The 20,576-nt window shown below is 39.3% G+C and overlaps 2 protein-coding genes across 2 annotated transcripts in view; one reads left to right on the forward strand and one right to left on the reverse strand.

Annotated features, from left to right (window-relative positions):
• The first annotated feature begins 1,146 nt into the window (after positions 1-1,146).
• On the forward strand, positions 1,147-7,972 carry CRYBA1 (crystallin beta A1). Its single transcript, XM_008056590.1, has 6 exons — positions 1,147-1,182; positions 2,621-2,685; positions 3,673-3,791; positions 5,022-5,163; positions 7,103-7,245; positions 7,681-7,972. Exons 1-6 carry the CDS (start codon positions 1,152-1,154, stop codon positions 7,826-7,828), a joined length of 648 nt encoding a protein of 215 aa, XP_008054781.1. The 5' UTR covers positions 1,147-1,151; the 3' UTR covers positions 7,829-7,972.
• A 6,045-nt stretch (positions 7,973-14,017) lies between these two features.
• NUFIP2 (NUFIP2, FMR1 interacting protein 2) overlaps positions 14,018-20,576 on the reverse strand; it is a 33,003-nt gene continuing 26,444 nt past the window's right edge. The window contains exons 3-4 of the mRNA XM_008056601.2: positions 19,782-19,814; positions 14,018-16,989 (exon numbers count right to left, since the gene is read on the reverse strand). Of these exons, the coding sequence (XP_008054792.1) occupies positions 16,937-16,989; positions 19,782-19,814 (86 nt within the window). The 3' untranslated portion in view covers positions 14,018-16,936. The remainder of the gene's footprint in view (positions 16,990-19,781; positions 19,815-20,576) is intronic.

Here is a 20,576-nt window from a genome sequence, read left to right on the forward strand (position 1 = left end):
CCCTCTGGCTCCTCACAGCAGTTGCTATGCTTGAAGAACACACTTTTCCCTTCAGAGCCCGTGTGGGGGGTGGTCCATGATTCTCCTCCCCTCCCCTCCCCTCCCAAGGTATTCTGAACTTCCCAGGAGGAATCATTTCACCCTTCAGGGCACTATAGGCACAGCACCTTGAGCCTGCGAGATTTCCAAGGGCCTAAAAAAATATATTAAAAAACTAAAGATATTGATTGGTTCCAAATTTTTAAAAGAAAACTGCAAAATTAAAATATTTAATAAAATAGCTACAAAGAGATCACGTCTACTAGTCAACTATAATTGAAGTCAGCTGTAACATAGTTACATACGAATATGCTATAATAAAGATTCCCAAGAACACACTGAACCGTTTTTTTCTTAGTAAGATTCAGAATCGTAATAATTCTTTCACATTTTTTTTTTTTGAGTTGGAGTCTCACTCTGTCGCCCAGGCTGGAAGGCTGTGGCACGCTCCTGGCCACCGCAGCCTCGACCTGCTGGGCTTAGGCGATCCTTCAGCCTCAGCCTTCCAAGTAGCTGGAACTACAGACATGTGCCACCACACCTGGCTAATTTTTTGAAAAAATTTATTGTAGAGATGAGGTCCCGCCAAGTTGCCCAGGCTGGTCTTGAGCCCATGGGCTCAGACAATCCTCTCACCTCGGTTGGGATTACAGGCATGAGCTACCGCACCCTGCCGATCTTTCATATTTTTTTAACAGCAACAAGACACGCATATCCTGTATGGAAATGAAGTGCTATGTAATGTGTTTAATATGACATGGGGGCTTCCTAAGGTCTTAGGAAGGTCCTGTAGAGGTGTGAGGAGCTTGAAGGAGAGGGGCCAAACACTCATGGCAGAGACCTCATGTCCTCACCTCCCAGCTGCTCTGAGATTAAGACCATGGCAGCCAAGGCCTGCAGCAGCCAGCCTCTCCCACGGCAGTGGGGCCTCTCTGGATTTCTGTATCCCTAGTTTAAACAAAGGCCCGAGGGATGCCTGCCCAGTAGGCTGAGCCACCAAAGCTCTGGGGATCAGGGGGAACAAAGGCAGAGGGAAAGCAGAGTGCTGACAGGGCCAGAGGCCATCGGCCGCAGAGCTATAAAGAGGGGGGCCGCAGAGCAAGTGGCACCAGATGGAGACCCAGACTGTGCAGCGGGAGCTGGGTGAGTAAGGCCCTGAGGGTGCCCTTGCCCTTCCTCTCCTTCCCCTGCAGAGACATGCCCAGGAGAGGGCCCAGTTTTCCTTCCTAGTGGTCAGAGCCTTCTGGGTGACTGGAAAATGGGGAACTCCGGGGGAAGATAGCCTTCTCTTGTTCGAGTGCTGTGAGGAGTGACCCCAAGAGGACTTACATGACACTAACCACTGCCCTAGCAACCATGGCTGGGGACAGGAGCCTGGGCCCTCAAGAAATGAGCAGGCTCCCAGGGCACAGGGAGATGGTATGGGGCAGGAGTTGGGAAATGTTACTCAATCATAGGCTCGAAATGGAAAGATACATCACGGAGTTTAACATGCAATGTCCCTGGGCCCAGGACCAGTCAGATGGAGGGCCATGAATGTCTGTCCTGAATCAAGAAACTTGATGCACTTCTTCCTGTCTTCTTTCTTCCCTCCCTTCCTCTCTCCCACTCTTTCCCTTTCTCCTCCTTCCTCCCATCCTTTCTTCCTTACCCTCCAATCTTTACCATCAACCTATCTATGAGCCTTAATATCCTCATCTGTAAAGTGGGGATAATAACAGTACTTACCTTATAGGCTTGTTGTGAAGATTAATGCATGTAAAGCATTTAGAACGGGGCCTGACATAGAGAAAGTCATCGTTAAATGTTAACTATTGTCATTACTACCTTTCTTTTTCACTTTCCTTCAATAAGTCTTTTTCAATGTCCCCTCCTGCCCCCGTTCCAATATGTGCTTGGCATGGTGCTACATCATTCACCCAGGAGACCGAGGCCTTGCCATGGAAATGCTCAATCAGGACATAATTAATAGGAATACAGATCAGTACTGTGATGAGTGCTAGGAATCAAGGGAGAGAACAAGTGGCTGCAGGCTGGAGAAAGCAGGAAAGTCTCTGGGAAGCAAGGTCAAGGCTGGGTAAATCTAGGAGACAGAAAAGCAGGGAGGGAATGGTAGAAAGGCCATGCACTGTAGCCAGTCTGTTTGAGTGCTGTGAGGAGTCAGGTAAAGGTGAGACCATGAAGGGTCAGAGCCCAGGCTGCTCTTGAATTGAGGGTGGTTGGGGGTTGGGATCTTGGCATGACTAGCTGTGTAGCCAGTCACCTGAGGGGTCTGGACTACAGGGCTGTCCAGGAGTTTATATTGGAGAGTGGGAGAGTGAAGCAATGATGTCACCTGCAGGTAAACAAGAAGAGAGCTACATTTATCAGGAAGTGAAAATACCTGCATTATTGTTTCTAATACTTAAGATTACTCTGCACGTAGAAGATTTACCAGTGGAAAAACTGAGGCTCAGCTAGAGCCAGAATCTCAATTGAAGTCTGGTTTTTGGGTTCCTGATCTCCTTTACTTTTCCGTGTGCTCTCTCACCTCACTCCCCACCCCAAAGGCCCCATCACTGGTGTGTGTTCTGTCTTCCAGAAACTCTTCCAACCACCAAGATGGCTCAGACCAACCCTACGCCGGGGTCCCTGGGGCCATGGAAGGTAAGTCCACCCCTATCACATGGAAAATCGAGAGATTCAACAGGGCAGGGGTGAGATGTTGCCACAGAGCAGGCCTCAGGATGTGTTTGTCCATGAGATAGTGATTGACCAATGAAATATCAGCCTGTGAAAGAAAGGCCCACCAAGAGTCCAGATGCTTCTTTCTCAGGATGCCCCTTAAGACAGAGGAAGGATGACTCTGGAAACTAATGATGGGTGGAAGATGACACCCACTCTCCTAAATCAACTGTCCCCCAATTGCTAAAATCATCTTAAAATAGAGCAGCCCAGTGAAGATTATGCTTGTGGAGGAAATAGAGGCCCACACATCAAGAGAGATTTGCCACCAGAGCCTATAGGACCCAGGTCTCCTCACTCCTAGCCTTGTTTTTACCCACTGGCAAAAGTGGCTGATCCTCAAGCCTTTCACTGTTTCTGCCAACAGTACCTACCCTCCTCGTTGGGTCAACTCTGAGTCCAGTTCACAGCTTTGGGAGTTGTCCTCTGGCCAGGTCCAAGAGTCAAGTTTTAGTTTAAAGTATGAAAGGGTTTATCACAACTCTTCCTTCACACTTTAGGCTTCTACAGAAGGTATGGCTGGATAAATTAAGAAATAGTCCATGGGGAGCCCTTGGGACTCTCAGAATCCTGGCTTCTGGGCCATGCTTATACAGGAAGCACGATGGCATAAGAAATCACAAGTCCTTGGCCTGTCCACTAGTCTGTTATCCCTGGCAGACCATTCCTATCTAAACCAACCTCCCCCTACCTCATCCCTAACTTGGGCATATGAACATCACCAAAGCAATGGCGTTAATTCAAACCCCTTCCTAACCTGTCTACACTGGAAGAGATTTCATCAGGTATTCTGGGTTACAGTTGGTCACAGAAAACACAGGGTCAGACACAAGCTAAGCTATTGACCTGGGCCTGTTTTCTCTGATGTACCAGGTTCTAGTTCTCTTGCTCCATTCAATCCCATTTCAGATAACCATCTATGATCAGGAGAACTTCCAGGGCAAGAGGATGGAGTTCACCAGCTCCTGCCCAAACATCTCTGAGCGCAGTTTCGATAATGTTCGGTCTCTCAAGGTGGAATGTGGCGCGTGAGTATGGACCTCAGTAGAACCACAGCCCCTTATTTCAGGTCCCTTCAGACAAGGGTAGGGGAAGAAAGATGTTCCCCTAGAATCTATAATTATTTCTCAGAGAACGACCTCTGTACTGAAGTAAGTACAAAAGAAATCACTACATGCATAAGTTAGTAACCCAAAGCTAGAAGGAACATGAGGTTCTTAGTAGCCTGGTACTAGATTTTGGGAGAAATTAAATATATACAATGGAGTGAGGCAGTGACAGATTTGTGCTTCTAGAACCCATAGGTTGCTACCTAGGATTCTCTCAGAACAGCCAAAGGACTCTTGAGAGTTTTTATTGCATGCAGAAAACAAGTAGAGAGGAAAGTCTCAAACTGCAGCCTATTTATGGCTACCTCTCCTGTATACCCCAGAGCAGACACTGGCTAGCAAATTTCTCTATGAAAAAAGGAACTCAACCCCAAAACTCCAGAGACATATTAGTTCCTAGTCTTCCAAGCATTTCCTATTGATAACTAATCTTGGTGAGGGGAGCCCTCTCATTTTTGTCTCCTGACTCTTGGGAGGGTTGTTGAGGCCTTTATCATTAGCCTGAAAACACATAAAGGACTCCTTTGATCTAGGCAGAGCTGGCTTTGCCTGTGGATAGGCATTCACAAGTTGCTTGCCACCAAAATTAAGCTCTTTCACCCTTTAACACAAATAACATTTTCAGGTGTCATCAACAACTGAGATCCAATTGAGAAAAATTGAGCTGAAGTGTTTCAATAAATTCATAATAGGTATGGGGAGTAGGACAAAGGACCCACAAAGCAACAAGGAAACAAAGAACTAGTAACCCATCAGCCACCTATTCATCCCTTTGCTTTCTTAGGAAGAAGCCAACAAGTTTGGCTTGAGCCAAAGCAAGTCAGTCGTTAGATCCTGAGTCTTGGGCTCCAGGTAGAGAATAGATGACTTGGAAAGGAAATATAACTTTAGGCTGGCTTTGCTCAGACCACCACTCAGACCAGTGAAGTAAACAGACTTTGGATAATCCCCAAATATTACATTCACAATCCTTAGTGTAGCTGTCAGCTCATTCCCTCCATCTTGTGATAAATTACTATGTATGGCTCTACTGGGATTGGCTTGATATTTTACCCCATTATTAACTTATCTGAAACAAAAGATGTCTTCTTCTTGAGGCCATATAAGCTTTGAATACCACGAACAAACACCTCTACATGTCTTTGGCAGCTGGATTGGTTATGAGCATACCAGCTTCTGTGGGCAGCAGTTTATCCTGGAGAGAGGAGAATACCCCCGCTGGGATGCCTGGAGTGGGAGTAATGCCTACCACATTGAGCGTCTCATGTCCTTCCGCCCCATCTGTTCAGCTGTGAGTCTTTGAAACTTCCACTTCTGTGCATGTGAGGGATGGGGCAAGAGGGTGTGGACGGACTGACATTTGTTTTCTCATCAGTTATGGCAGGAAAAAAAGGATGGAAGTTTTAAAAAGAGGAAAAAAATCTGCCATTTTATTTTTCTCCACCAGGTGGTATTCTCAAGCTAAAAGTAAAGGTCTTCTTACAGGTGGAAAGAAATAGATGCTCAAGAGCTCAGTCAACTGGTAAAACACCAGTGCATGAGTGAAAGCACTCACCCTGTAGTAAAAAGTAAATCCATGTCTGGTTAAATTTCAGTCTGCGTAATATTTTACTGCAAAAACAGGGAAATGCTGAAGTAATTTTTCAGTAAATGGGAATGGCTGAAGAAATAGGAAAGTTATCCAGTATCTCTTATCTGCACTGATTCATGCTGTATTATTTCTATTGAATAATACTGTTTCTGAGTATTATTCAATAATGCATCACACTAGGATGCTTTAAGGTCTTAGGAAGTGTTCAAGCAGAAGCAGGATGATCTTCAGGGGTATGTTGAAAATGACCCCTGTCTGGGTGCAGTGGCTCACGCCTACAATGCCAGCACTTTGGGAGACCGAGGTGAGAGGACTGCTTGAGCCCACGGGATCGAGACCAGTCTGGGCAACTTAGCGAGACTTCATCTCTACAATAAGTCAAAAAATTAGCCAGGCATGGTGGTGCATGCCTGTGGTTCCAGCTACTTGGAAGGCTGAGGTGGAAGGATCACCTGAGCTCAGCAGTTCAAGGCAGCAGTGGCCGTGAGCGTGCCACTGCACTCCAGCCTGGGTGACAGTGAGACTCTGACTTTAAAAAAAAAAAAAAACCCCTATACCAGGATTGAGGCTGGGCTAAACTTTCTAAATAATGTCTATGTAGCATGATTTTTGTTAATAATGTCACCATGGTTTAAAGTCCTACCAAAACTCAACTGGCGGGATAGGTTAACCTAAATAGCTCTAAGCCTAAAAAATACTTCCCCATCTGGAAGTGATTTCATCTCTTTAAAACGTCACTTCCTCTCCTTAAAGCATAATTAACAAACAGTAAAATGCAGATCCTAAATGTGTATGCTCATGAATTTTAAAAAATACCCCTGTAACGAACACCCCAGCCACGTATAAAACAATTCCATTACCCCTTGAAGTTCCCTGGGGTCCGTTTCAAATCACTCTCCCGCCGCTTTCTATCACCAGGGTTAGTTTTGCCCACTTTTGAAGTTCATACAGGTTAGCCTCTGCCTTCTTAGTGCTTGTGTAGTATCCGTGTTCCTTACTAGACATAGAGGTTATTTCCAACACCATACATACACACATATTTGAGATTACATTTGTATTAATTTGTGAGATTTTTCTTCACATTACTGAATATTAATCCCTTGGCTGGCTGCATATCTTCATTGGTCTTTTGCTGTTCCAAAGTTTTATATTGGTTATTTGCACATTTTATGTGTCAAAATCGGATTAAACAAAAGTTATGGCTAATTTTTTCCTTATAAATCTGTTGCCTAAATCTTTTTACAATCAATGATCATGTACTTCCTTTTGTAAACCAGAAAATAAAGTTGCAATTTCAAAGAATACAACAATTAGAGAATTAAGACATGATTGGTTGGGTGCATCACTTGAGCCCAGGAGTGAGGCCAGACTGGGCAATACAGCAAGACCCTGTCACTAAAAAAACATTTAAAAACTAGCTGGGTGTGGTAGTGTGCCCTGCAGATCCAGTTACTTGGGAGGCTGAGGCAGGAGAATAACTTGAGTTGAGGAGTTAAAGGTTACAGTGAGCCGTTATCATGCCACTGTATGCTAGCCTGGGCAACAGAGCAAAACCTACTCTTAAAGGTGTTTTTCTTAAAGAAAAACAAATGGATGTAATAGACATACTACTATAAACTTTACAATTTTTGGATTGCAGAACCATAAGGAGTCTAAGATTACCATCTTTGAGAAGGAAAACTTTATGGGACGCCAGTGGGAGATCTCTGATGACTACCCCTCTTTGCAAGCCATGGGTTGGCTTAACAACGAAGTTGGCTCCATGAAGATACAAAGTGGGGCGTAAGTGCAAAAACAGTCCAAAGTACATTTCAAAGTAACTATTGCAGGTGCAAGTCTTGTGAATATTAATAGATCAATGGTATTTTTAACCAGATGTCACACACTGATATATTGGTATGCATGTCACATTCTAGTTACAAGCAGTTTTAAATCTTAAGTTTTTTGTGACAACTACCATTTTAGATCTTTCTCCCCAGACATGCCTCTATGGAAGCATTCATGTTGACTACTCTTAACATCTTTTTTCATGATCAAGGTTAATTAACCAGTTGCAGTCATATTATGCTTACGAACACTGCCTGACATACTTAGGAAAGCTTTTTCTAAGCCTAAAGCATTCTACACTGTTGTGTGGAAAAAAAGATACTCAGGTACGGGGGTGTTGACCAGATTCCTAACTAGTTTTAATAATGCAATGTGCTTTGGATTTCCTAGCTGGGTTTGCTACCAGTATCCTGGATATCGTGGGTATCAGTATATCTTGGAATGTGACCATCACGGAGGAGACTATAAACATTGGAGAGAGTGGGGTTCTCATGCCCAGACTTCCCAGATCCAGTCGATTCGCCGAATCCAACAGTAGTGGATTAAAAGCTCCAAGTAAGAGAATTCCTCAAGCATGAGACCTTGCTAAGCACTCTAGAATGAGTTTTATGTTCTGCTCACAGACATTGCTTTCAAATGTTAGCTGCTGAAATCCACAATAAATGTCATTTAAAAAAAAAAAGTTGTAGACTGAATTAACTACCACTTTACACACAAACTGCCCCTATATGGATAAAATTTTAAAAGGCAAGTTTCAGTAAAATCCCAAATTCCCTTGTGTCCTTGCAAGTCATTTACCAGGCCAAGGACAATTATTCCATCTGAAGCAATAAAACACATAACCCAATTGTTACCAGTCTCTATAGTGACAGACACTTTTGATAAATGTCCTTTCTCCTCATCCTGTCCTAATGATGTTGATAACACGTGCCTTTGTTTTCACCTTGTGACAAATCAGTGCTGAAATTTTTTCTCCTGTGTGTTTCCACACACTCCTACATAAAGTTATGAATCCAAAATCCTGGCAGCTTAACATTAGTCTAGCTGCGAAACTGCTTACCTCAGTTTTAGTTTATTTCAATTGGAAGAGCATAAGGCTCCACAACCTACAAAAAAGCAGGGCAGGCAATAAATATGCTAACTCTAAGCATGGTAATAACCTGTATGATTAAAAAAAAAAATCAAACATATGGAAGACCACAGTATACTTAAGAGTCAAATTCTTCATACATTTGATCCTTTGGGAAAAAACCATTATCAATGTTACAATCTTAATTTTCAGTAAATATTTTTTTAATAAAGCACACAAAAGATAACAAACACCTCAGAAACTTTAAAATTTTTTATTCAACAATGTACACTTATTGTCTCTTAATTTGATCTACAAATTTCTCAAGTTTTTTTCTGATAAAATAAGTAAATCTGGGTATGGTTGTAGAATGTTCGTAATTTATATTTTCAAAACACTGAACATGAAGTAAGACATCAATAAAGGAAGATTATCATGTAACTGACACTTCCTCCGAATCCATGACATCAGAAACAGCTTATAGCAAATACCTAAGCATTTAGCAAAAGGGTAAATTTCTGGTCACTGTTCTTAAATCCAGAAAAGACCTATCATTTTGACTGGGCAAAACAAACATTGAAACTTTTTTTTGGAAAGGGGGAAGGGAAAACATCCTCTAACATAACTGTACTCCACTAATTGTCCTTTCCCCCACATTAAGAGGTAACTCAGCTCCTATGCACAAGACACAGAAATTACTTTGCTCTTCCAACATGTCTGAAGACTGAACATAAGTGAACTACTGACAGACGCGAAGGGTAGACATAGCCATCTAAGATGATGCTTGCTACACTTCTGCATTTCTGCCTTTTAAGGCCATGCATTATGGGTTACCTTTCGAGTTTTGACTTAAATGCCACTATCAATGAGGATACAAAAGGAAGGGGTTTGCTGTGTCTTCAAAGTCAACAACATACATCAAGAGCAAACTTGATGATAGAGAAGTAACCCTCTTCTATACATTGAAAAAGCCCTAAAACAAAAATATTTCTTTTATATCTAGGAGCATGATACTACTAGTAACATCTTCTACTTAAACTTATCATCCTCTCCTACAAAGGTCCTGAAGAAATTACAGAAAAAAATCTTCTAAATGATGATTTCATAAAACCTGGCCAGTACATCTACACAATCTATTAAGTACACAGACTTGTGAAGTAAAGCTATTTAGTACATGCAGACTGCAGTGACTGAACCAAACACACCCAATTTCTAAACTTGTTCTATTCAGTTGGGCAATTTTTAAACACATTATCTTTAAAACAAACTGTGCTTTGATCTTTAAACAACCGAATGATTCCATCTCAAACCAGCCATTCAGTAAACCAAATTTATACCAAAGCAATAAAGGTAAAAGGCTACTCTACCTTTAAACCAGCTTTAAGACATAAATTGTCACTGTGTTCCATGTGACGAAGGGTCATTTGTTTTAATTACTTCCCATTTTTATCTGATCAAATAAGTCAACATTTCACTGAGGAAGAGCATCTAATGATTTGTAAAGCTGATAAAACTGTCCTGTTTCAAGAAAAGCCCTTAAGAGATACTTAAACTGAACTTTATAAAATGCCGGTTTTCCTGTCTTATGGTTCCATTGATGAGCTAGCCCAGAACTGTGACTTTAAGTCATATTTCCAAAGATGGTAAAGCTAAAAACAGCAAAGTAATAAGGACAGATAGGTCACTTTTGGTAATGACACACAAATTAAACTTTCAAAACATGTGCATAGCTTTATTCATCTACTTAGATCTAACCTTTTTCATGGAGCTTCGGCAAAATTCGAGTGTGCAAAATGCATTTCTAAAACGTAATGCAAGCAAAGCTTTCACATTTACACTGGCAGGAAATACAGAAAAACTAACAAGTCACATTAGGGAGAGTTCAGATTTTCTTTTTTTTAATGACAAGAATTGCACAGTTTATTATTTTGAGACAATTGTTGCAGACATAAATATTTTAAAATTTTCTAAGCAAGGTGCTTTAACAACAAAAAAATTTGAAGTTGGAAAGAGCCAATAACTTGTATCATAGCTCACACAGAATTCCAAATTAAAGTGGACTCCATTATCTCCCTAGATTTTGCAAACAATACTTTTTATAACACTTTTTCATAACACTAAAGGAGACAGCAAGCTGAAACTTTTCAAAGCACAAAAAATGGTGTCGCCACATTACTTGAAGAAGGTGCTGAGGGGGGAGGAAAGGGAGTAAAGAATCCTCTTACTATGTCCCACTACAGAATAGCCACTAAGAACAACAACAACAAAAAAACCCAAAAAAAAGTAAATCACTTCCCCAGTTTATAAAATAGTTCCAGTTTGACAAGATCTGTAACTTTAAACAGAGAGCACCAGTTGGGCAATAGAATGAGCATTTCACACTGCATAAAAATTAGTGAGGTGGTAAGAACCATCAACTATCTCAGGCATTACTACATGGCCTTTCCAAAATTTTTTAATATACATGCAAGGCACATTGATATAAAAATAGATCTCTGGCCAACAAATATATTAAATAAGCAAATTAAAATTTTGGCTTTGTAATATTGGCAACATTAAAATATAACCAGATAGCTTTGGACCACACATCTTTCTCACATTCCTCCACCTCATTTGGTGTTTTCCACCCACTAATTTGGGTTCAATCTCCTTCAAGGTTGGGTATGTGCTTGAGAAATGACTTTTCCTCTTGTCAAGTAGCATTCCTAACTATACTTAAGTTTACCTTTGCTAAGAAAAAATACACTAGACAAGCAGAATAGTTGGGGTTTTGATTGATTTGCTTACAAATAAATCTGATTGGTTCAGGACAGTATTATTTCTCCTCTGCATGCAAACAAAAAATAAGCCCCAGTTTACATAGATGTGTTCTAAGAGATCAGCAACAAATCAATGACACGAATTCCTTTAACCATTCTTCTCAATTCCTCTTTTTGAGGCAGAGGGAGTAATAAAACAAAGACTTAAAATATTTTCAGTAGTAGAAGACATTTTAAGGCCAAAAAGTGTAGCATCAACAGAATTTTTATTTCTCTAAGTTATTGTCCTTCATAGACCAATATGAACTATGAATTAATTACTTGTACTCCCTCCCCAAAGATAATTTTTAAATTCACTCACTTTTGTTAGTGGCTGTGCTACAGGAAAAGTATCAAAGAAACCTATGGTATATGTATGGTATATAGTAATGTAAAAAGTGCATCACATTCTTGATTTTCAGTTTCTCATAGCAGCAGCAGGATTAATCTAAGACAGAAAACAGTTGTATTTTCATTCTTAAAATGAAACAATATCTAATGAAATATATTCAAGATCATGAAAAGATCCTCCTCTAAAAAGAATAAATGAAAACAGACTAATAGACAAACAGGGGTAAACTAAAGGCATTCATTCATATTTACATATTAAAACCACTTTTGTTAACACCAAAACTTTACAACTAGCAAAAGAAATAAGCATTTTAAGAATAAAGCAGACATTACTAAAGCAGTATCCATTTTTGGAGCCTATGATTAGCACCTGAGGGAAAAAGGTATATGGAAAACTATATAATTTACGTCAAGTTGATTTGTTGGTCTGTAGAATACAATTTTGATACACAGTAAAAGTGAAATTAAACTGGAATATGTAGCTATTTTAACAAGGCTGTAGAAAAGGGATACTGCAGTATTATAAAATGGCCTTAAAACACAATTTTATGGATAAATAGGGAAGTTTGAATCAACAATCCCATCACACGTGAGGATGACTATTCCATAGTTTCTAGCCCACAACTGCTATTTGACATTCCCAGTAATGCAAAAACAACATACCATTCAAGCTTCACTGGGTGTTATTACACAGACAACTTAAAACTATTGCTGGCTTTAACTACACTAAGACCTTTCTTGAGCAGCAATATGGCGTGAAATTTAATTTAAAACTCAGTAAAGCAGTACTTTTAAGTGGAGCCAATGATTCACCGTTCTTTAAATCAACCCAGAGTGGTCTTGGTTCTCATACATCTGGACAGAGTGATGTACATTTAAAAAGAAACATTTTAAGATATCCAAAGCAGAAGCCCATCTTTTTCACCATAAAAGAAACTTGGTGCTCTGTTGATTAATTACATTAATAAAAATAACATTGGTATTAAGAACGAATGTTAACTTATGTGCCTCTGGCAAACTTCGAGCAGTTATTTATGCTTCTAGTTTTGTCCTCTGCTCCTCCCTTTTAAACATATAACAAAACTTGGAGAGGAAAAAAAGATGAGGAAATCCTACCTTCTTTCCTTTAAAATCCAACAGTTAAGTCCTTGATAGGTTGAAAGACACTGCCCTATCAGACTCTACCTTGACTGGTACAGCACTCAACAGACCTGATCATAAAAACTACTGCCCATTATATTTATTTGTCCCACTACAGCATATCTGTTCTGCAAGGTTAGCATACATATACAAGAGGGATCATATGTTATTTGAGGACATGGCCCAGTGGCATAACTATACCCATAATCCTTGGAAACTAGACTTTTAACTTATTTCTCTGAAGAGAGGCTTGCAAGAATGTTTCTCTCCTTATTTAGTGGAATTAAAGTTGAGTAAAGTCCTCTTCCAATAGCCACTTGGTACATGACATACGTTTTCACACTAAATGGCTTTTTTGTGTGTAAAAAAGTTTATAGCAATTACAAAAGATAAACCATTAGATGCCTCTAATATGGGTTAGCAACAACCAAGTCAAACTACTGCTGCTGTAAGGGAGTATTGTGGACAATTCCCGTAGTTGAGGTTTGTCATATTTTCCCTAAAAACTGCTATTTGTAAAAACAATGCAGCACTTTTCCTTTATAAAATTTTTGCAGATTCTGAGTGATGACTATAAGCAGATGACTGAGGAAGACAGCAAAATTCTAAAATGGAGAAACTCTGGCCATTTACTTCAAGAAAAAACTGTCATTAACAAATTCTTAATTATTGGCTATGCCCTCCTAGAAAGCATAAGGACTACTATAGATGCTGTAAATACACTATGTGAAAGTTCATTACTAAGGAGGTTAAGAGGAAAAGACTTTGCAATTAACTTCAGTTCAGCAAAGTGGGGGTGAATAAGGAGAAATATAAATACACCCTGTCTCTGTGGGAAAGGGGAATTATTCAAGACATCTACAGGAGTGGTATGTGACACAGAAGCCTACAATAATCAAGATAGATTTAAAAAGAAATCTTCACCCATAATTAGTATCTTCATAGCTATTAAAAAAATAGGTCATGATTTCATTCTTAGTGCCATTTTTCAAATACTACCCTTTTAAGGATTTAAACCACCTGACTTTATCCTGTGTAATGAAAACAAATGGCACAAAATAAATACAAGTTCATTCTCTGAATACTAATGTCTTACACACATTCATTTACTAATTTTAATATCTCCATCTTTCCCTTGCACACAAGCACTCAACACACATACACACACATCTTTTTCAGTCTTTATAATGGAGGGATGTTAAAAATCCCCTCTAGACTGTATTTGGTTTATGCTACAGTACTAATACTCTGAGTTGAAGGAAAATTGTTTATACCAAACAATAACACATTAATGTTACTTAAATGTGCTAAATTAATCACAGCTGAAGTTTGTTTAGAAGCTTACATAAAAACAATCAGAAAACAGATCAACTCTTAAGATTTTTTTTAATAAGTGCTCTGTAAGGAATTGTGTGAGGACCTAAGGAGAAAGATTGCAACAAGTAAGAGTTAAATGTTACCAAACAGCACAAAGGAGATCTGTCCCAAAGTCCTGCTTGTACCTAGGCAATTAAGTCCATTAGCCCAATGCCCTCCAAAATACTGACAGTTAATATGATGGGGCACTAGGGTTCCCAGAAAGTTAAGAGACATTCCTAACTATATACCTCTAACCATATAATCAAGGAAATTTCAGTGGAGAAATCAAAGTGAAATGTTGCATTGTTTTATTTAGAAGTGAGACTCTCAAAAACCTTTGGACAAACAGAGAAGGGATACATTCTCTTTTTGGCTTCTCTGAACATGGAGGCCTGAGGGATATGGAAGGAAATTAGGAAAGTGATAGCATTCTAAAGATAATCAAGTGTTGCTTCTAAGTTAAAAAGCCCGATTCAGAGGGGGGCTGTTTTTTTTCTTTTTCTCCTTTCTAAATATATATTCATTCAACCTCTGTATGTCACAAACCCAGAAAGTTTCTTGTGAGTTGTGAGACAGAACTTTTTAAATTCCAGGCAAGCAAAATGGACATTTAAAAAAAGGGGGAATCTGGCCCTAAGGCGACAAGTGGTTACACAAGGCAATTGAACACACAGCAGAACTTTAAAACCTGTAAAACAAACTGGAGCCTTTTTTTCCCTTTAATCAACCTTATATCTTTTTTTTTTTAACTTTTTGAAAATTTTTATTTAAAAAAAAAACACAAAAACACAGACTTTTTCACTTCAGTATGTGGTATGTTGCATTTTCCAGTTTGTTCAATGCTTTAAAGCTCAAGGATGCCTCTGCTTTCAATTGTACATGGGCCTGAAGCATCCTAGCTTTTGGCAAGCAGGCAGGAGACTCAACAAAAATCAAAATAGGAACAAGGCAGACTAAATGCAGGGCACATCTGTAAACATATTATACATTTGAAAATTACAATATCAGTAAAAGTGATACAGTTTACAGGTGAAATGAAACTATCTGGAACTGGCCTACCACAAGTTTCTGAACCTGGACTGATACAATAAGTTATTATATATATATATTATGTATAAAAAAGTTTTGTTTACATCAAGTGGAATTGGCAATCCATGCTTATACTTTTAAAATCTAAGCAGGGCAGAAATCCGGACTAAAAAGATATTTTCTCTACTCTATGTTGAGTCCAACAGCTTCTTTCATGAACTACTTGTTAAAAGCCTCAAATAATCAACAAAACAAGAAAACCCACCCATACTACAGTCGCTCAAAACTGGACATTTCTTAAGCAAAGGGGTAGAGCAAAAGTAGTTACTTTCTCCCCCAAGTCTCAGGGGATCCAGTCTATTTTTATTAAAAGACTAATTTTTTTTTTATATAAATGCCCTGCTATTTTAACCTGTATATGACATACATGGATATACTAATTTCTGTGTGTGTCTGATGTGATGCTGTGTCAGGCCAGACAACTTGTTATTATGCCACTAACATCACCCAATCATAATTGGACCCTTATTTCTGCGCACACACACACAAAAAAAATTTATTTTAGCATGCTATACACAAGCTGCAGTGCAACAAGATGGTAATGTAATGTAAGACAGGGCTAATGCTCTTCTCTGCCCAAAAGAAAATTTCCAGAATTTCACATTATTTTCCTTAAAAATCCATTTTGCTCTAGTAATAAAATATATTTATTAAGATATAATTAGAAGCTAATAAGCTCAGAAGTATAGTTTGCATGAAAACACACCTTCTAAATAGGCAGGGTTTATTACCTTCTTACTGGCTGAAAACATGAAAAAATGTTCATGTTCAAGGACTTTTTTCTTCCCCTTTTAGATTTTGCTGAGAAATTAAAAGAGAATTTACAGAAAGGTATAGAAGTTTTTCTTAGATGTTTGGTGAAAAACAAGGAAAACAGTACATTTAGTGTTAGTGACAGAGAGCAAGTCTGGAGCACCTACAGTTGAAAAGCAGAATATATTTTTGCTCCCAGTTATACAATTACATTAAAATATGGGCACAGGAATATTTTTCCATATCGAATATCTAAGCCAATTACTTGTTCTGTAACTTTTCTTTAAATGACACTCATGGATTCTTCAGTTGTTAAAGTCCAATATGTAACCAAAGCCAAGTTAACTATGTACCACCAACTATTCCAGAATTGTAGAACTTCAGTGCCCTCCCCTATTCCCACCCCACAAAAAATAAAAGGAAAGAAAATATTTCCCCAACACCCCACAGAGGCTGCTTAACTCCTGGCAAGACATGCAAATCATATTCGCTAAAAAAAATACAACCCCGCAAACTTCAAGGCATTTATCCAGCATTCTCGCAGGGCTTAAAAGTAAAACCAAAAGATCAAGGGAGGAGTTGGGGGAAAATGTTGAATCATTCTGGGTTCCCCGTGATTAGTGTATCACTTTAGTCACAGAACAAGATACAGAGATCTTTTAAGTGGATTTGCCTCTCCAGTGGGTCATTTGTTGCCCAAGTTGATGACAGCAGGAACTTTAGAACCACACTTGTTAAGTCTGTATTCATTAATCACTTGCATTCACACTTAAAACAAAAACTAACAAAAGAAAAAAGGAAAAAAAAAAAAAAAAAACCAAAAAACTATTCAGTACCGGAGATTAAATAACCATGTGTAGTCTCTTGAAATAAATTTGATTCCTTAAGAAGTCTAATTACTTTCAGTTGCCTTTTTTAAATAACTATATATATATATGTATATATATATATATTTGTATATATTATCCTGTGATTCTACTTATGGTTCCTCTGCTGCGTTGAAGATCTAGGAGCATAAAAGCCTTGTGTCCCCCATGAACGGTGGCTCTAATGCTGCAGAAAGGTTACAAATAGGCAGTCTGGTCCTTCATTGATCTGGACTATCCATGGCTTCATTGTAAGTGATTATCCTTTTGGGATCTGGAGAGAAGGTTAAAACATAAATAAAAGTAAGGCCAGGAATCTCAACATGTCCATGTTCCAAAAACATATCCCAAATAATCATCATCTGTATTACCCCCTTTTTAATGAAAAAACAACTTAAAAGGCTATTTCCTCTCTGCATTAGACATATGTATGATCAGTTTCTCAACCTAAAAAGTAGCTATTTGAAATTCCAAAGAATTCTCAGTAACAGGGTCCTCTAGCCAGTGAGGGCCTCAACTCCTACAGATCAGAGATGGTTTAAATCAGTTAATAAGAGTTTTCCTCATGCATTTCTACTGATTACAAAAGCAGTATGTTTGAAAAAAGCAAAGAAAAAAGTTTAATTCACTAATAACCCAATATTAAAAGAAACACCTCAGTTTATTTTCTTTTGCTTTTCTCAGTAAATGAAATCAAAATTTTAACCAGTGTGGAAGGTTTGAAAGGAACTTTACCTAGCACCAATAATTTCAGGTTAAATTAGTTTGGCAGAATTACCAATGCAGTCCTAATCATGACTTTTTTCTTCCTCCTAATTTACCACAGCATTGCTGGCCTTTATTCTCAGCAATAGCAAAAACCTATGGATCTCCTAGGTTCAAAATGTAAAACTGCTAGAATGTCTGGACAAAGACACCAAGGATATTCTGAAATGTTTTTCTAAATTCCTATTATTTAGCTGTATGCCTAATAATATTATTTAGCTGTATGCCTCTGGAAAGGTAACTTTTAAATTATATAGTATTTCTCTCATAAGTACTTCTTAAAGTATACACTGCTTAAAAAAAAAAAAAAAAAAGGCAAACCAACTAAAACTGTCACCTAATGGGAAAATTTAAAGACCTGAAATTAATATTGGAAGAATTCAAGCTCACAGTGGCCTGAGAATCAATCTAGTTTAGTACAGACATAATATAAAAACAGGTAGGTCTACTTTTGCAGGGTGTATTTTTTAGTCTATTTTCTTTTTATTTGTGTTTGATTAAGAAGGTACACAGAAGCCAGGCTCGGTGGCTCAGCCTGTAATCTCGCGCCTTTGGGAGGCTGAGGTGAGTGGATTGCCTGAGCCCGCGGGTTCGAGACCCGCCTGGGCAAGCAAGACCTCATCTCTACAATAAATCAAAAAATCAGCCGGGCGTGGTAGCGCATGCCTGTAATTCCGGCTACTCGGAAGGCTGAGGCGGAAGGATCGCCGGAGCCCCGCAGGTCGAGGCTGCGGTGACCGGGAGCGGCCACTGCACTCCAGTCTGGGCGACTGAGTGAGACTCCAACTCAAAAAAATAAAAATAAAAGATACACAGAAAGCAACTTAAAATAATCTGAGAGTTTATTAGTTATCTTCAGACCATGGCTGTGTTAAAACAAAGAAAAAAGACTTGACCTAAGAACAAACGGGGAGGTTGAAGAGCAATGTTGGGAAATCAGAGGAACCTACATTCTAGTCCTGCCCCTCTATAGCTTATAGTAACTTCTCTGGGCCTCAGTTTCCTAATATGTAAAGTAAAATTAGCTGGGTGTGGTGGCACATGTCTGTAGTTCCAGCTACTTGGAAGGCTGAGGAGAAAGGATCGCCTGAACCCAGCAGATCGAGGCTGCAGTGACCATGAGAGTGCCACTGCACTCCAGCCTGGGTGACAGAGTGAGACTCTAGACTCAAAATAAAAAAAGAAAGAAAGAAAACCCAAATCTATTTGTCAATGACTAGACAGGAATTTTTCTTTTTCTTTTTTGGAGTTAGAGTCTCACTCTGTCACCCAGGCTAGAGTGCAGTGGCATGCTCGGCCACCGCAACCTCAACCTGCTGGGCCCAGGCGATTCTTCCGTCTCAGCCTTCCAAGTAGCTGGAACTACAGGAATATGTCACCACGCCTGGCTAGTTGTTTGATTTATTGTAGAGACGAAGTCTCACCAAGTTGCCCAGGCTGGTCTTGAACCCAAGGGCTTGGGCAATCCTCTTGCCTCAGACTCCTGAAGTGTTGGGATTACAGGCTTGAGACACCACGCCCAGCCTCATTTTAAAATCAATCAAAACTTTCACTTTATTTCATGTATTTCACAATAATTATACTTTAATATATTCAAAAAGAAGGCGTACAATAATTAGGATAACCAATTTTAATTTCTAACCATCATTTCAGAAAATATACAACCCAAATAAGGTTTTTGTTTTTTTTTTTTTTTTTTTGAGTTGGAGTCTCACTCTGTCGCCCAGACTGGAGTGCAGTGGCATACTCCCGGCCACCGCAGCCTCGACCTGCTGGGCTCCAGCTATCCTTCCACCTCAGCCTTCCAGTAGCTGGAATTACAGGCGCGCACTACCACGCCCAGCTAATTTTTTGATTTATTGTAGAGATGAGGTCTCACCAAGTTGCCCAGGCAGGTCTCGAACCCACAAGCTCAGGGAATCCACTCATCTCAGCCTCCCAAGGCATGGGATTACAGGCTGAGCCACCGAGCCCGGCTTAGATAAGGTTTTAAAAATCTTATTTTTCTGAACCATGAATTTCAGTTCTTAAAAGTATTCCTTGTCTACCACACAAATACAAGACAGACTCACCAAAAGTGGTTTCCTAGATTAAAAATTTATGGTTTGTCTTACTTTCATAATTGGGAAGGGAAAAACCATTCATACTCTTCATCCAGTAGGTAAAGAGTACTTTCATATACTCCATCCTTAGCAATACTGATATGGTAGCTAGTGCCTTTTGACTGTAGTTATTAAATAACTCAAAATACGCACTAGTGAATATTGATTAGCATTAACATTTAAAGTAACCCAACCTTACCTTGCTTCTGTAAATTCCAAATAGATTCCATTTCTGCAAAGAAAAGAAAAAGGATTATTTTTACACTAAGTTTCAGTGAGCAAAGTTTGAAGCTATGCTTTTGTTTTAAATTTTAAAATCCTAGACCGATTACTTCGGTGCTGGAAGAAGGGTTGAAAATAGCACAGCTATTTGAGGTTCAGACAAAGCACTCATTTTCCTATAATTCTTATTTTCTAGTTTTTTTTGAGTTGGAGTCTCACTCAGTCACCCAGACTGGAGTGCAGTGGCCGCTCCTGGCCACCGCAGCCTCGACCTGCTAGGCTCCGGTGATCCTTCTGCCTCAGCCTTCCAAGTAGCCAGAATTACAGGCAGGCGCTACCACACCCGGCTGATTTTTTGATTTATTGTAGAGATGAGGTCTCGCTGCCCAGGCGGATCTCAAACCTGCGGGCTCAGGCAATCCACTCACCTCAGTCTCCCAAAGGCGTGGGATTACAGGCTAAGCCAGCGAGCCCGGCTCTTTCTAGATTATTATTACCTGAAATCAAATTGCCAGAATAATTTTCTCTTCACAAATAGCAAAGATATGAAGAAGCATGATACAGATAAAATTACTGTTTCTTATTCTAGCTCATCATTATTCACATTATTTTAAAAATCACCAAGTATTTCTTGGCAACCCTTTACTACACAGTGAGGTACCCAAATCTTTTTTTTTTTTTTTTTGAGTTGGAGTCTCACTCTGTCGCCCAGACTGGAGTGCAGTGGCCGCTCCTGGTCACTGCAGCCTCAACTTGCTGGGCTCCAGTGATT

The sequence above is a fragment of the Carlito syrichta genome, unplaced genomic scaffold, assembly GCF_000164805.1.
Source record: "Carlito syrichta isolate Samal-C Ts95f unplaced genomic scaffold, Tarsius_syrichta-2.0.1 Scaffold84695, whole genome shotgun sequence".
Classification (NCBI taxonomy): Eukaryota; Metazoa; Chordata; class Mammalia; order Primates; family Tarsiidae; genus Carlito; species Carlito syrichta.

Coding starts and splice junctions, on each gene's coding strand:
- CRYBA1 (XM_008056590.1), top strand. CDS start 1,152: ATGGAGACCCAGACTGTGCAGCGGGAGCTGG. Junction 1,183..2,620: donor GACTGTGCAGCGGGAGCTGG/GTGAGTAAGGCC, acceptor TCTGTCTTCCAG/AAACTCTTCCAACCACCAAG. Junction 3,792..5,021: donor CTCAAGGTGGAATGTGGCGC/GTGAGTATGGAC, acceptor TGTCTTTGGCAG/CTGGATTGGTTATGAGCATA.